Source organism: Zeus faber (genome assembly GCF_960531495.2).
Source record: "Zeus faber genome assembly, chromosome: 3".
Taxonomy (NCBI): Eukaryota; Metazoa; Chordata; class Actinopteri; order Zeiformes; family Zeidae; genus Zeus; species Zeus faber.
Genome location: NC_137190.1, coordinates 1,652,822 through 1,670,321, shown reverse-complemented (window position 1 = coordinate 1,670,321; position 17,500 = coordinate 1,652,822). Strand labels below are relative to the sequence as shown.

At 46.2% G+C, this 17,500-nt stretch overlaps 1 protein-coding gene across 1 annotated transcript in view; it reads right to left on the bottom strand.

The window, feature by feature from the left end:
- The window catches only part of mmp15b (matrix metallopeptidase 15b), a 24,599-nt gene extending 19,723 nt beyond the window's left edge, over window positions 1–4,876 (bottom strand). Inside the window, exon 1 of the mRNA XM_079997041.1 lies at window positions 4,235–4,876. Coding sequence (XP_079853167.1) covers window positions 4,235–4,348 — 114 coding nt within the window. The 5' untranslated portion in view covers window positions 4,349–4,876. The remainder of the gene's footprint in view (window positions 1–4,234) is intronic.
- Window positions 4,877–17,500: the final 12,624 nt, after the last annotated feature.

The window sequence follows — 17,500 nt, the reverse complement described above, 5'->3', positions numbered from 1 at the left end:
ACTGTTGTCCTCATTTTCCTTTCTGCCTCTTCTGCTTCTACCTGCTCTGGCAGTGCTGTGTTCATGTCTGCTCACGCCAATAAAGCTTTATTGAACTGACACAAAAACTGAGTAAGAGATAGAGAGAGAGAGCACACACACACACACAGAGGACGTGGTGCACTGTTCAGTGGACTTAATAAGCTCCAACAGACTTCCTACTCTCTCTCTCTCTCTCTCTCTCTCTCTCTCTCTCTCTCTCTCTCTCTCTCTCACCCCATCTCTCTCTCCAGACAAGAGGGCCTTTTGTATCTGCTAAGATTCCTCAGAGTCCCAGGGCCACAGGACGCCTGTGAACTCTGTGTGTGTGTGTGTGTGTGTGTCTGTGTGTGTGTGTGTATGTGTATGTGTGTCTGTGTGTGTGTGTGTATGTGTGTCTGTGTGTGTGTGTGTGTGTATGTGTGTGTGTGTGTGTGTGTCTGTGTGTGTGTGTGTGTGTGAGAACAGCTGTCACATTCAGCCATCACATGCTACACAGCTGAAACTGATCTTCTTGCTCGCCCGCCCCCAATTTCCAACTTTCACCAGTCTCTCTCTCTCTTTCAATTATCTATGTCTGTCTGTCTCTCTATCATCTGTCTGTTGTCCTTTTTTAACTTTTTTTGTTTTTCTGTTATTCTTAGGAGCTTGGTTTCAGTTTCCTGATCACACTCATATTCTTCTCTCTCTCCCTCTCTCTCCCTCTCTCTCTCTCTCCCTCTCTCCCTCCCTCGCTCTCTCTCTCACACCCTTCCCTTCTCCCTGATTCCTCCGTCCTCCTACTCCATCCCTCCGGTCCAGAAGGAGGATGAGTGCCGGACCAGACCCAGGCTGTTTCCCCGTGAGGCTGAATAAAGTGTCAGTCGTTCAGTGTTTGGATCCAAACCCCGTCAGAGAAGCGATGGAAATCCAAAGGATCATGGAGATTCTGACGGTGACCAAGGCGGTGCTCCATCCTCCCGCAGTTCCCAAAACTACTTCCGACCCCCCCATGGGTGCAGCTTAGGTGCCAATTAAGCAAATATGAGAAACATGGGAATTCTTCAAAGTTCACAATTCAATACTTCAAATTAAAACTGAGGAGCAGAATGACTCCCACGGCGTCTATATCCCGAAAAACAAGCACTACAAAACTGAAATGAGCCACATGGGTCAGCTCAGAACCGCTCAGGCTTTAAAATACAAACCATTCTGTTTCTGTCTCCAGCCAACCTGCTGCTGGTTAAATGCCAAAGTATTTGTTCAAAACCCAGAGCTCAGATTGTCTGTGTTTACAGAGCTGAGTCCAAAGTCACTTTGAGGGAAGTTTGTCAGTCGGGTGCAAATAACTGAGCAAGCTGTTGGTTCCGAAGGACAGCGGCGACAGAAAATCTTTTTCTTTTGCAAAATCCCGCTTTTCTTTATGATAGGAACACAAGGTGTGTCCGTTTCACTGCTAACACCGTGGAACCATGATGGCCGCGCGTGTCACGCTGCTGGTGCCGCCATCTTGCATTTCAGAAAATCCCATCGAAATGTGACAGAGTCACTGCGTCTGGGGCGTCCTCTGGTTGTCCAGCGCTCTGTGGCTTGAGGACCAGAAGAAAGACTCAGCTCTGGTGGTGCTTGTGTTCTGGTGTTCTTCTCTTCTCTGGTCAAACCTTTCCATTTTTCATGCAGCCGTTCAGGATGATAATAATTTGGGTTTTATGAGAGTAGAGAAGAAGCCAGGGGGGAGCACCGGGTCCCATCTTAAAATTCATGATGTGCATCACACTCAGGTTGCATTGAAATTAAGATCTTCGATTCACACTTTTAATAAACTGATATGGCATCATTTTTCTAACTGATACTTAGAGCTAAATGCTGTAAAACAGTCTGCTGCAAAATCTCTAAATGGTTTTATTAATCATGACACGTTTTCCAGCAGGAAATCCTTCCTCAGAAAGTGACTGAATTGGAACAGTGAAGATAAAAACACTGATGTTTTAGATTTGGTCTGTTGAAATGTCCCCCCAGTGCGTCCCCCAGTGCGTCCCCCAGTGTGTCCACAGTGTGTCCCCCAGTGCGTCCCCCAGTGTGTCCCTGACAAAACTAAAACTAATCAACTCATAAATCGCCCGTTCTGAAACTGTAGACTGAGAAGGAACCTTTATCTAATCTACCAAACGCTGCGATATGAAGCAGAGCACCAAGTGGTACAAAACCCCTGAGCAAGGCATCACTTTGTGTTCCTTGTCAGCCCCAAAGTGACGGAGGCGTTAAGAGCCCCAACCCACTCCAACCCAAAACACGATATGGGAAAAGCAAATGTCATCAGTTTTCCCACCGAGTGTAGCACCCCCCCCCACACACACACAGTGAGTGGGAGCTCCACCACCAAGTGTCTGGTGTCTCCGTCAGCTCATTCCTCATTGTTCCATCACACAAATCCTCTCCACAAACAAACAAGTGTTCAAACACTGACTGACCCCAGAAGAACAGTTCAAGTCCCGACCCGACAGCCGCTGTCTGGAGGTGTGTGGCCGTGGAGGTAAATTCACCCCATTTGAAAAAAGGACCAGATGCATTGTCTTGAAGGGAACTGCCAATCAGGTGATCACAAGGATCTTTGACCTTTACACCCAAATGTTCTTGTGATTCTCTTCTTGTAAAGATGAGTTTTTGTCCTGAAGTCGACCCCACAAGACGAGGTCTGCGTCCGAAGACTTAAATCAGCTTTTGTCTCAAACTCAAAGCTATAAGTTATAGTTCTTAAGACGGTGTAACCACATCAGCATGCCGTCTGGTAGAAGGGCGTCATCTTCTAACTGCTCCTGGACACAGTGATTTCACCTGCGTGTGGCACCATGACAGTAAATTCAATGACTTAGAGTTTTTCTCAGTTGTTTACACACTAACACTGGTACTTGAGACACAATGGCCACAACCTGGAACTCATGCACCAATCCCCTGAATGAATTCTGCTAAAGTGCAAGCTCATTTCCTGCTTTACACTCAGATTGCAGTTGTAAACCACACTTTTGTCAAAACACTAACCACAATTCTCCTCATTTGGCACAATATTCATGAACAAAACCTCTTGTGTTGACATGGAACACGCTGCCGTTCAAAACACTCAACGTAAACACATGTTGTAAAACGTTCAGTTATCAATCAGAGCTTTACTGGAACACAGGGGCCTCAGAGCTCCTCTGTCCTGCAGCCGTGGACGGAACAGAGGAGAGAGAGGGACGAGAGGAAGAGGAGGAAGAGCCAGAGCAAGAGCAAGAGCAAGAGCAAGGACAGCCACACTCTCTGATGAAATCTGGGCCACTTTGTTGAGGGTGTGGCCACCACGGTCCAACAGGGATGGAGGCGGGACAGAGAGAACAACCAAACTGGAGCAGGTTCACAGCAGCGTCCATCGTCTGGACTTTCCCAGATGAGAACCAATAAGAAATCTACTCCGAACACAGTGTTGTAGTACTGCATATCAATTCAGTACTCAGTGCACATCCAACATTTGGAACTTTTTTTTACAGTATTTTGGGTAAAAAATTAAACATATATTTGTTTATCTTACTGTATATTTGTGTTTTTCATATTTGAGTATAAAACCTTATAAAAATATATTACAACAGACTACTGTGGATACGTAGTAGAAGTATGAACATGCAACAGGAATAAGCCTCCTGATAAGAAGTGTTTTCCATTTATAGTCCCTGGTGACATTGAGCACATCAGTATTCAACTGCTCAGGGTTCGAGGATTATTTCTTGTTTGAAATAACATTGTTTTGATGCAGAGCTTCATTTTTCAGGAGATTTGTGGAGTTTTGTCTTTTGTGTGTGTGTGTTTTTAGATTTGTGTGCAGAGTTCTTAGAATATTAGGTATCTTTCAGAAAACGTGTTAACAATTGAGATTCTCTGGGTGTGTATGTACTGTATGTTTGATGCGCCTTTCCTGCAGTGGACGTGGTCGTGCAGACACATCTGTTATTTCCAAACCGTAAATATGATTTGATTCGTGCCAATGGAGACATGGACACTGATATCCGCACACACTATCTGTGTTGCTGTGTTGTGTGCATGGCACCACATGCTCAGTGGACCGCCACCCTTTCCAAGTGTGGACCAGGGGTGTGAAAGTCATTTTCGGTTGGGGGCCGGAGCGGACCCCACTGCGGGCCAGATACGGACTGCGGGCCAATATTGACACCCCGGATGTGGACCCGTGGTTGGTTCAGGATCTTACCTCTGAGTTGAAGGCGTCATCCTCTGCCCCCAGGCTCCCCAGGGCGCACAGCCACAGCAGGAGCAGGACCCTTCTCCACAGCGCCCACAGCCAACTGCCCCACGGGGAGCTCATGGTCCCACCGAGCTGGACCACCGAGATGGACCACAACGTCCCGGTATCTCTGGAGGTTAACAGAACCCGGAGCTCCGTGGATCCTGGAAGAACCTGGTGAGATCTTCAGTGTCTGCAGAAATGCATCCAAGCACTTCTTCTCCAGTGCAGTGTCCCTCTCTTTTTGGAGCTAGTGGTCTCTGTTATCTGGACAGGGCGCCCATGTCACTCACAGCACGGAACCCCCTTGTCTCCCTCCATCAACACCCCGGTCTCTAGTCACTGATCTCGGACATCGTGTCGGTGGTTCCACCGTAAAGCTGCTCCCCAACACGGAGCTTCAGAACATCATCCACACGCACCGCGCGTAAAGGAGCCGAAACGAACGGAACGAGAAGAGAAATAATGAAGCTGGAAAAGTTGGAAAACGTGAACGGAACCGAGCGACAAACCAGGACAAAGTTCAGAGCAGCTGAGAGAGACACCTCGTCTGGGGGTCTGGGTCGGGAGATCCGGACCTTCTTCCAGGTTCCCTCCCGGTCAGGGGTCTCTCCTGTGGTGGGTCCGTGCTGCGCTCAGCTCCGGACTGACACGCTGTTCAAGTCCGGGCTGGAGAGAGAGAAAAGGAGGAGGAGGGAGGAGAACAGGACCCTCCCCCTACTGGGAGCACGGTGAAAACCACATGGTCACTAATACACACACACACACACACACACACACACACACGCACACACACACACACACACACACACACACACACGCACACGCACGCACACACACACGCACACGCACGCACACACACACGCACGCACACACACACACACACACACACACACACACACACACACACACACACACACGCACACACACGCACGCACACACACACAAACACACACGCACGCACACACACGCACGCACACACACGCACACACACACACACACACACGCACACACACACACGCGCGCACACACACACGCACACACACACACGCACACACACACACACGCACACACACACGCGCACACACACACACGCACACACACACACACACACACGCACACACACACGCACACACACACGCACACACACACACACACACACACACACGCACACGCACACACACACGCACACACACACACACACACACACACACACACACACACACACACGCGCACACACACGCGCACACACACACACACATCTTCCAAAGTAGCTTTATTAGTTTATTACCCATTCTTACACAAGGTCAGTTCAAAGAGCTTCACATGAGACAAAGACATTTTCTGGAAGCAAATAAGAGTAAAAGCGTAGAAAAAAAAAAAGCTCAAAATGGACTGAAAGACATAACAAATAAAAGAGTAAAGTGGAAGTTCAATCACATTGACAGTGGTGGTGGATAACAGTGTTATGGATACGGTCTGGTGAACCCAAAATGCAGGACACAAAACGGTTTTGGGAGCAGGCGCAAGGTTTAATGTGCAGAAAGGGAACAAAGCACCAATCAGGTGGACGGGCGGGGAACTGGAACCCTGCCCAAGCGAACAGGGCAGGCAAGCAAAGTCCTTGGGGAGGGTGACAGGGGGGCCGAGCCCGGGAGCCGGACCATTCGGGGCGTCAACCCGACCCCAGGGCAGATGAGCGGGGCTGCTCCGGAGGACTGCTCCGGAGGACTGCTCCAGAGGACTGCTCCGGAGGGCTGCTCCAGAGGACTGCTCCGGAGGACTGCTCCGGAGGGCTGCTCCGGAGGACTGCTCCAGAGGCGGGGCCGTCTAGGAGGGCAGCCGAGAGGCTGTGCATCAGCAGGGGCGAGCAAAGGCTCGGGACCAGGAGCGGACCGAGTCCCGGCAGAAGTGGAAAGGAACTGGGAACTGGAACGGACCGGACCTCGGGGGAGGCGGCCGACTCCGGAAGGTGCTGAGCCTTGGCAGGGGAGGCTGACGGCTCTGGAACAGGAACAGGGTGAGCCTCAGCATGTTCGGCAAACGACTCAGGAAGGTGCTGAGCCTCGGCAGGGGAGGCTGAGATGATGAGGCTTTGGAGAAATGGGAGGCAGACAAGGGTGGGCATATAACTTCCACCTGTTGAATTGATAACATCTGGGAAAATTCAGGCAATAGCGAGTAGTCTGAGGAAAGTGGGTTCTTCCCCTACATACAACTCCTTTGTAACTCCAAAGTCCTGCCAGGAGAAGGGCAAGCAGGGCAGCGGAGGCTCTGTGGCACTGGGCAACAGAAACACGGGGGTGCTGGACCGCAGAGACTGGGGAGCTAGGCCAAGGGTGGGCTCCAGTCTCCCAACCCCGCATCTAATTGATGGGAGTGCAGGCGGGGGGCGAGCGGTCCCGGGTGCCTGAAGGGGACGTCCAGGCCGGGACGTCCAGGAAGCATGCTGGCGACCAGCAGGCCTACAGCTAGCAGGCTGGTGGGTAGCAAGTGAATCTCCAGGTTGGTCCCCGATGAGGAACCACCTGGACGCTACAAAAATCAGTTCTACTGGTTTTATGTTTGGTCAGATCGTTTGGTTAAGGATACGGTCTGGTGAACCCAAATGCAGAACACAAAATGGTTTTGGGGGTAGGTGCAAGGTTTAATGTGGAGACAGGCAAAGATTCAGGGTCCAGGGACAGACAGGGAATCGGGATCAGGAATCAGGATCGTAGACAGGACCGAGTGTTCAGGAGACACAGACACACAACGATCTGACAGAGACAGAGTGAATGGGACCCGGTTAAATACAATTGGAGTGACGAGGAAGGTGAAGACAGGTGGTGAGATTGCTGACTGGGGACAGGCGTGCAGTGGCAGGGATGTGAAACCGGAGACAGACCGAGGGAGACGGATAGAAAGCAAGAGCAGGGCAAACACACAAGTCTTCTCTGCCGGGAAACAATGGAAACACTATGGAGGAGCACATGCAGAAGGTAAATACATTGACTGTGCATGGCTGTTACTTATAAAGTGCAAAAGGTGCAAAGGTAAAACTTTTAAAAAATTGTATTTTTTATATTACCGATTACCACTTAAAGTGCAATTTAAAAACAGCTTAAACTTAAACTTAAACACACTTAAACCCAGTCGGGACATTAACATAAATCAAAATAAAAGTATAGAAATAAATGTAAACACACACACACACAAACACACAAACACACACACACAGACACAGACACACACACACACACACACACACACACACACACACACACACACAATCACATAGAAACACACAAGAATACACACACACACACACACAAACACACACAATCACACACACACACACACACACACACACACAAAACACACAAATACACACACACACACACACACACACACACACACACACACACACACACACACACACACACACACACTTGAAAAACTGTGACTGTGGCTGTTTCTCCAGTTACATCTTTCTTCAAAACCTGTCGTATGGAACAGTTGACCTGTCTTCATCTCCTAAATGTGTTTTGGAAACAGGCGTCTGCAAAAACAAGGACCAGGTCAGGAGGACCTGGAAGACCTGGAAGACCTGGGGGGGAAGCCGCTGTCACCACCAGATGAACTGATCGTCCACGAAGAGTCGGGTGGCTCCATGACTTCCTGATCTCCAGGAAGTTCCTCTGGTTGCTCTTTGTCTGTGGTGTTGGTGCTGCGGACAGACGTGGCCACAGGGTCCAGAAGGGAGCCATCCATGGATCCGGTCTCCTCGGGTCCCTCCAGGTCCCTCCAGGTCCCTCCAGGGTCTCAGGTCTTTTTGGAATGACTGCGTCTGAAAGCTCCTAAATAACCCATAATAACCCATCAATATACATTTCACAGCAGATTGTGTGTGGAGGAGCCATCGTCTCTCAGCTTCTCCCCCAATTTGTCATCATCACACGTTGAAGGTTCAGAAGGTTGAGGAGTGAAGCAAAAAAACAGCAGCTTTGAGTGAGTCAGTGCACAGAGCTCCAGGTGAGGCTGACATGAGCACCCCCACCCACCACCTCACCCTCCACCTCCACCGTGGAGCCCCTGCCGAGAGGAAGGAAACCCCCCGGGCCGTGTGTGTGTGTGTAGGGGGGGCTGGTAGCGTCGTTTTGTCGTGAAACTCAGGCACCATCACATCGAGTTTCAGTATCTAGGTGTAAACGGCAGAAGACATGAAAAGAGCCTCATGTCAGAGCATCGATCTGTGCAAAGAGACACTTTTGGTCAAGAACCTTCTTTCAAGGCAACTTAAATGAAAATATATGAACTCGTTTTTTTTCCAATAAAAAGTTCTGAAATAAGGATTTATACTGTAAATCACCTTATAGATGCTACAAACTTCTCACTGACAAAGCAGGTGTTTGAGTCAGGTGTTGTCATGACCAAAAATCCAAATCCTCCTTCTGCACTGGAGGGAGACCAACGGCTCCAATCCGTGGGCCCTTCAACACACACAGCGTTTAAAAAGGTGAGACCTCCAGGTGACGAAGACTCATTTGCAACGGAAAATATAGAAAATAGAAGATTTCACTTGGTTTTTCTATTCCATTTCTCCTGACAGTCAGATCACTTCCATTCAGTCAAACAAGCAGTGATGGAGATTCAGACTTTTTAAGGTGAACGTTCTGCCAGGCTGGGTTCTTGGTGCTCTGCTGCCTCCTACTGAAGAAGCAGCGCAACTGCAGCCACACACTGAGCTTTTTAATGTACCCCGAACCCTAAAAGTCACCAGAAGGGAGAATTTAAAGGCTTATGTTTAAAAATATTAGAAGGCCTGTGTTTCCCCTGCTCACACATTCTTCTCACCTTTTTCGAGTTTAACCAGACAATTCATTTATCACACCACCCTTAAATGCCCCCATGCCACCCTCAGATCTTCACTTTCCAACTTTTTGCTGCCCTTTATTTCATTTTCTAGAGTGGTGGGAGCAACTAGATCTGCCATGTCTGTTGACATCCTCCGTGTGCCTGTTGCAGCAGTAGTTCTACTCTCATGGATGAACAGCACAGATCACCACATCTGATCCATACGCTGCCTTCCTACACAATCTACTGAAAAGCAAAACCCAGAGGAGGAGATTGTGGATTTGTGCCACAGTCCCTGGTGAGAATGGGATGACCCACAGCAGCCACCATGCGTCTTTGCAGCGGACAGTTCATTACAAGTTATGCTCAAATAAGCACAAATCATTGACTTGTTGTATTTGTAAACATTATATCTGCAGGTAATCATTGTGATTACTGATATGGTCCGTTTTCATCGACACTGATGCGCCAAACTCAAGATTTAAATGATGCAGTGGCCTCTCCATAACCCAGCTGCGCACCAGGCGATGCAGCAACGCAGGCTGTGATTGGTCGCTTGCTTTGGGCTCCGTACGTGTTTACGACCACGTCATTTCCTCCGCATTTGACTTGGAACCGAAATTGCAAAGTTAAACTATTATTTTTAAATAACAACCATTAAAAATTCAAAGATTGAGAACTCATGGCAGAACATTCTGTTGGACCTTTCAGAATGTTAATTAGATCCAGTACTTGAAGTGGGCGGTGCCCCCCGTACGCAGTACTGGTACTTCTACATTTTACTCTTTGTCGTACAAGGACTTTTCTTGCGTACCGTAGTCTCACAAGCCGCCGGTGTCGGGTCCGTGCTCTAGTTGATCAATAATAATAATAATCAACTGGACATTTTGAAAAATATATCATATCTGGGGGCAGTGGCTCGGGAGGTAGAGCGGTAGTGGTCTAGTAATCATAAGGTTGCCGGTTCAATCCCCAGCTCCTCCTGGTAGCGTACTGATGTGTCCTTGAGCAAGACCCTTGACCCCCTTACTGCTCCCCGGGCGTGGCCACATGCTCCTTGATACATCAGCTACTAGGGTGGTAAAATGCAGAGACTGCATTCTATTACCTCAGTACTTGTACTCTGTGCAATTATAATTAGTTGAATCTAATTGTAATGAGTCGTGCACACTACTTCATTTTATTTTCATAACCCACAAGCTGCGAGCTCCGGCTCCGGGTTGCCATCACCTCATTGACTTTTTGGGATTTCTTCAGATGGCGGGCGTCCTTGTTTGCCTTTTCTATTTGGCACCTTCTCAGCGCAAACCGCTGCTTTCACTCGTCTTCTGCTCCGCCAGCTCTGTTCCATCATTGGTTACGGCTCCTGCCTGCGCTCTGCTTCAGGTGGAGCAGAAACTCCAAGTCGGCATCGGGTGGAGGCTGCAGGAAGTGATGCCGCGTTCCATGGAGACTCTGAAAACAGTGATTTGTGTGGGTCGTCCCCATGTTAACATAACATCAAATCCACCGAGTAGTTGAAAAGCTCGTGATACATGTTCAAATAAATAATAATCTGTACAAAGAGGACGGTGCGCTCCACCATGTTAGAGCAACATTTTCAAGTGTGTAGAATTTGCGGAACAGACTTGGCAGAAGTGGGATATAATATTTATAAGTATGTTTTTATTTGTGTATAATCCCATGAAAATATGAATGATTGTATTGGCGTTACCTTGGAATGACACGTTTTCATCGACATAAGGAGTTGGTACACTTCACCGAGGCCGCCATGTTGCACCACCATGTTTCTACAGCAGCCCAGAACGGACAAACACTGGATGGTGTGTGTGTGTGTGTGTGCGTGTGTGTGTGTGTGTGTGTGTGTGTGTGTGTGTGTGTGCGTGCGTGCGGGCGTGCGTAATTTTGTAATGTCAATATGTCAAACTGTATTATATATTCAGAAATGTATACTGTTCTGATGTAATCCAGCAGAAAGAAAGTTAAAATACATATATTTTTAATCATAATTGCTCTAAGTAAGTACTGTTAAAACAATTCAACAAGTTGATGTATGATGATCAAATGGAATGGAGTTGGAGACGCATGCGCAGTACGGGGCTGTATACAACTGGGATATGTGAGAGTTCTGCAGATGTAAAGCTGTTTTAAGCATCTCTGTAATGCATGTTTTATCAGGGGTATCTGGTGCCAAAAACACACACAAAAAAGGAGACCTTATCTTGAGTCTTTATTCAATGTTTGGATATTGGATTCCGTTTGTTGTGTAAAGCCCAGAAATAGGGAAACTAGTTTCTCTTCGAGGAGAATAATTAATGGAAAACAGCTCTATTTAGATTTGTTTATACTCAAATACTTAAACTGTTGAAAACTATGGGAATTAGAAAATATTATTATCTTTCGTTTTCCAGTTTCCGTTTCCGTTTTCATTTCTATATGAAATGAACGGAATTGGTACGAACACGATCTGACCTGGAGCCGCAGCAGAAAAAAGCAGCAGAAACAACATCAACTCGTTCCTTCATTCAATTCATCTTGATATAGGAAAATGACCTGATCGGCTCGGGTTCCAAAGTGTCCACACTCAGTGCGGAACACCGCTTTCAACCAATATAAAGTCAACAACGGCTGTGATGTCATCAGTGTCCAGGAGGAATGGATGACCTGAGGTTGTTAATCGAGAGTGAGAGCAAGCAACGAGACGCAGGAGCTGTTGAAGATGAAAACAATTAATCTAGAACAGGAAGTTTTTCATCCAACGTGGCATTGCACTCCACTTGTGGTGGAGTTGCCTTCATGGTTCAAGATTTGTTAAATTGATCAGGGTTTATCAATTCCCTTCTGAAAGCAAATTATTCCTTCCAGGGAAATAATGGAATGAGCTGAGTTGAATGGAGGTGAACTGTGCGGAGCTGAGTTACAATAAATTATAGTTCAAATAATTTCACAATCATCATTTAACAGCCATTTGGTGTGTGTGTGTGTGTGTGTGTGTGTGTGTGTGTGTGTGTGTGTGTGTGTGTGTGTGTGTGTGTGTGTGTGTGTGTGTGTGTGTGTGTGTGTGTGTGTGTGTGTGAAGTAGTGTTCCATTATTCTACCACAAGGGGGAGACTGAGAGCCTTGACAGTGGTGGAAGGACTCAGAGCTGTCATGCAGTAAAAACACCACAGCCACACTTTTATTTTAGTAAAAGTTCACTAAGCACTTTATCTTAAATGTATTCAGAGACTTTTTGTTTTGTTTAATTTTGATCGGAATTAGAATCATTTTACTCTACAGAGTACATGTCAATACCTGAGGAATTTGTCATGGTAAGGCCATTGCACCAAATGCCATTGGTGCATTTCTATACAGACAATTTGCAACATCAACAACACAAGTATAAATTAAATTCAATTAAATAAAATAAAATAAAATTCAATTCAATTGACAAACACACAGAAATAGCCATGAGTACAGAACATAAATGGGAAATATATGAAAATGTATATTGATATACGGTATTCATATAAATACTGTGCTGGGGTTTGCACATGCGTGGAAGCGCCAAACCGCTTCCAACAAAAAAGAATAGGTAGGCCAAAGTCCGCCTGATGAAAAGTTCACAAAATGTTGTAATAATGTGTTATATGAATGTGATCTGGTTGATGTTGAATACTTTATATACTGTACGAGTCCAGTTGAGACCTTCAACAACCTGCATTTTAAATGTATTTGTTTGAGAGAAAACAAGTACATTCACCCTCCATATTGTTATTTAGCAGGCGATACACAGACTACTAACATTAATTGCGTTAATGTGATGAAAAGCGAAGGCTGTCTGGGAAGGAGGTGTATTTAATCACTTGAATGACTTTTTAAGGTTTCTACTTGTGCTTTTATTACCTTGTTTATTTAAAACACACGAGCCTGTTTTATTCATAAGCTTTTATTACCCGCTAAAATGTTTTTACCAAATGCATTTTGCATTTGCTGTTTGCATCTGTCTGAGGTTTATTTAGATTGAATTCCATCTCTTACACACAGCTTTTCCACTCAAGACATAAATGATGCAGCTGCTGCACAACAATGGAGCAATGCCTTTTTTGATTTTGTACAACATAAATAACAAAACATTAATTCAAATAATTTCCATGGATCCTTCTGAATGTTTTCCTCCGCTTATCAGAAATAAGGGCATAGTGATGAAGAAACCCTTTCTCTCGAAGGTTCTCTTTGATTTAGAGGCGTCACTAAATATTATATTACACTATGAAATGTTATCTATATAGTCTCTATAAGACAATGTAGAATAATTGAATAATAACGGGAGCAGCTGAGAGAAAAAGAAGAAGACGACTCCAAAAACTTTGCAGTCAAACGTGTACAGATAGGGGCAGATCATAAATCAGTCAGCAAAACACATAAAAATATAGAAGCAGCGATATAGCTGAGCAATGAATAAATGCAATGTAAGTATCAATTTCGGGTCAGGGTTGCGATTATAAAAATGTCAAAAGTGTAATTGCAGTATTTGAAGTGGCAACCCATAAGATTATTTTGTTAAAAAAAAAAAAATTGAACCTTCCTTTTGGACGGCACTTTACAAGAAACAGCCATTCAGTGTGTTTGCATTATGCATGTGCTCCTCTGTTTCCCTTGTTGGTGGCGGGGTCCACCACACGCAGAAAGAGAATTGATGAATAAGCTAAAGCAGTGTAGCTATTGAGGTTTGTAAACTGTCAATACAAATGAAGATTCACAAAAAAGAACAGAAAATATCCCCATCACCTCAAGTGACTGAGAAAAAAATAAATCAATGGATCAGAAGAAGTAAAACTTTGGAGAAAAGAAAGTGACAAAGAGCGAAGACAAGGGGAAGCCTGGATGATGGGAAAGAAGTGTCAGGAGTTATCAGTGACGTCCACCCAGCATCTATTCTGATCTGTAGTGCAGATCATGTTGTTATTATGATTTTCTTTTCTCAGAAGGGACAATAAATAATAATGGCAACAGCTAAAATCACATTTAAGCCACTCAATATGATGGCGCCGTTCTATTTTAAACTAACATCCCATCAGTCCTGCTGTCGTCGTATCAGGTTCACACGGTAAAAGCATCTTCAAACGGATTAGAACGGCTCCGATGCGGGAGGAAACCGATCGGTGTGGAGCTGATCGAACACACGAAGTGAGAAGCATCTTTCCACCTTCCCTCTTTACACGACATAAATCTGATTTATAATCATGAACACAGATCTGAGCCTCGCAGGTGTACAGGTGAACAGTGCTAACACAGCTCCACATCTGCAGCTCAGCCTCCAGGCCCCGGCGCTGTGGGCGAGCAGGGTCACCGCCTGGGCCACGCGCAGTGTGGACCGCTCTCCTGGAGCTGGAGGAGCCCATGCTCATCAACGGGCAGCTCGCCGCTCACGGGCCGAGCGGCTCCGCCGTTCAACTGGGTCGCCAAGTCCCCCTGGCAGACTAGTATCGAGGACCCCCCCGTGCCAGGGCCAACCTGACAGGCTGCAAAGCCAGGAGGGCACGTACGGCTCGCTGACCGCCGGAGAGCAGCCAGACCGGAGTCTCTGCTCCAGACCCGAGAGTCCCTCACTGCTTGACTCCCACTTGGTCTAATGCTCCTAATAAAAATGTTAACAAAGGGCTATTTTAATAAACAATACATTTTCCAAAAAGAGTGATCCTATGATACATCCCTCTTTCCACCCTGCCTTCCTCGAGTCACGGTGCAGGTGTAGCAGAGTCTGGGGTGTCTACGGGCTTCAGGTGACGGGTTGGCCCATCTTACCCTACCGCTCTTCTTGCCAAGAAGATGAGATTGGACGTCCCTGACCTAGCTACAGGGAAACCATTACCGCCTGTTCCTTTACGGGAAATATAAGAGGCGATGTGATAAGTGGAGCTACTGGGGCCAGTTCTGCCCCGTGAGACCCAATCAGGGCTTTTGACTCGGCGCGGCATCAGCAGCCCCCCCGCCAGCATTTCTATGCTGACCGCAGGGAGTGTTTCTGTCTTCTGTGTTTCTGACCGCAGATGAGGTGCAAAGACTGTCTGAGTGGTGTGCCCACAACAACCTCTCTGAACTTTAATAAAACAAAGGAAATAATCATTGATTTCAGGCGACATAGAGCAGAGCTCAGTCCACTGGGAATAGGGGGAGAGGAGGTGGAGAGGGTGCCTAGTTTTAAGTTTCTGGGGGTCAACATCAGTGAGGATCTTAAATGGACTGTGAGCTCTGCTGCAGTTGTAAAAAAGGCTCAACTGAGACTTTACTTCCTCAGAACGGTGAGGAAGGCCCATCTGTCTGCAAAACCGCTGGAGTCTTTCTACCGCTGTTCTGTAGAAAGCTTAGTGACTCACTGCGTAACTGTTTGGTTTGGGAACTGTTCAGCAGCTGACAGAGCAGCTCTCCAGAGGGTGATTAAAACTGCCCAGGGTCTCATTGGTGTCCCCCTGCCCCCTGTGGAGGACGTTGACCAGTCCAGATGCTGCAGCAGGACCACCACTTGTTCACTCTGCCGCCCTCAGGAAAAGGGTAAAGGTCACTGAAGACAGGCACTGCCAGGTTCAGGAACAGTTTCTATCCAACAGCAATGGTTGAACTGAACTCTCCCCTCTGCCGACCCCCCCGTGACATCGTAACAAATCAGTGTCACTATAGAGGGAATGCCATAGCCTGTTTTCAAATCTGCCAAAAGCCACTTTATATTTATACTTGTCTTTTTATATTGTTTTAAATTGTGTAATATTGTTTTATGTTGTGGGTGTGTGTGTGGGTGCGTGGTGCGGGTTATGGGGAGGGAGGGAGAGAGTGTACATTTATGTAAATGTGAATCTACGGGTGGGTTTTGGGGAGGGAGGGAGTGTAAAAGCATGTGAATGATTGTAGTTCTTTTGAATGGACAGACACCGTGATTTTGTTGCATGTACAACATGCAATGACAATAAAGGCATTCTGATTCTGATTCTGATTCTGATTCTGATTCTAATTCTGATTCTGATTCTGATTCTGATTCTGATTCTGATTCTGATTCTGATTCTGATTCTGATTCTAATTCTGATTCTGATTCTGATTCTGATTCTGATTCTGATTCTGATTCTGGTGGAACGAGCTGCCAAAAATGACCAGAGCAGGGACCTCCCTCTCTGTCTTTAAGAAGCACTTGAAGACCCAGCTCTTCAGTAAGTACCTCCTGTCCTAACCTACAATTACTTAGCACTACCTTGCAGTATTTATTGTTACACTAATGTTGTTGTTACACTAACCTCTGTCGCAATGTAGCTTGAATGTTATTCTCCCTTGTAAGTCGCTTTGGATAAAAGCGTCTGCTAAATGACTAAATGTAAATGTAAATGATTCTGATTCTAATTCTGATTCTGATTCTGATTCTAATTCTAATTCTGATTCTGATTCTGATTCTGATTCTGATTCTAATTCTAATTCTGATTCTAATTCTAATTCTAATTCTGATTCTGATTCTGATTCTGATTCTGAGCCTACCTTTGGCAAGACAGGCACATCACCTGTCTGCTGCGGTGAGGGCTGTGGAGAATTAAGAGGAGTTTATTGGAAACGTACAACTGTTTGCGTTGCCGCATGTCGTCTGACGTTACTAAAAACAAGTTGCACTTGAACACACGGCAAAAATTACAGCCAATGGTCAAGTGGACGGATGACATGCATGTATGTTCTGAGAGGAAAGAACTCCACACCAGCAGTTGGCAGGACTCTGTACTCTGTTTGGTGTGTCGGGGCCTTGAGACAGACAGACAGACAGACTGATAAGAAGCTCCGTCAGACCAGTTAAATGAAGGTCAGTTAAATTGTTGAACTTCTTATTTATTGGTTGTTGGTGGATCCTGGAGCCATGGCCGCGTGAGGCCCCTTAAATGGGACCAATAGTACTATGCTCCTTTTTACACATGTTAATATTGGTCTTTCCGGCCATTGTGGGACATCTCAAAACCTGAACTGTTCCAAACCGACTGTTTCACTGTGTGGATTGTAGCTCTCACTGTGAATGAGCAGCCAAGCTCCTATTTCTGAGTCGATGGGGTTGGAGCTTTACTCTGGGCTCCGTTTTATTTACTCTGTAAACTTTCACTGATTCCACCTTATCAGTACACTGAAATCTGAGACGAGAAATAAGCAATCCAGTGGCTGAATGTTAACTTATTAGACCCACAGCCTCATTTAAAAGTCTGTTCCCACTTTGGTTGCCGTGCTCCAAGCTCGTGGGACACACGGACACCGCACCACCACTCTCGCCTGCAGGGATTTTTTGCTTTATGTAAACATGGGAAAATAAAATAAATACATCTACAATAAAAACATACTATTTGTTTTGGATTTGTTTGGAGAAACACACAGCGGATGGGATGGAGCAGATGACCATGT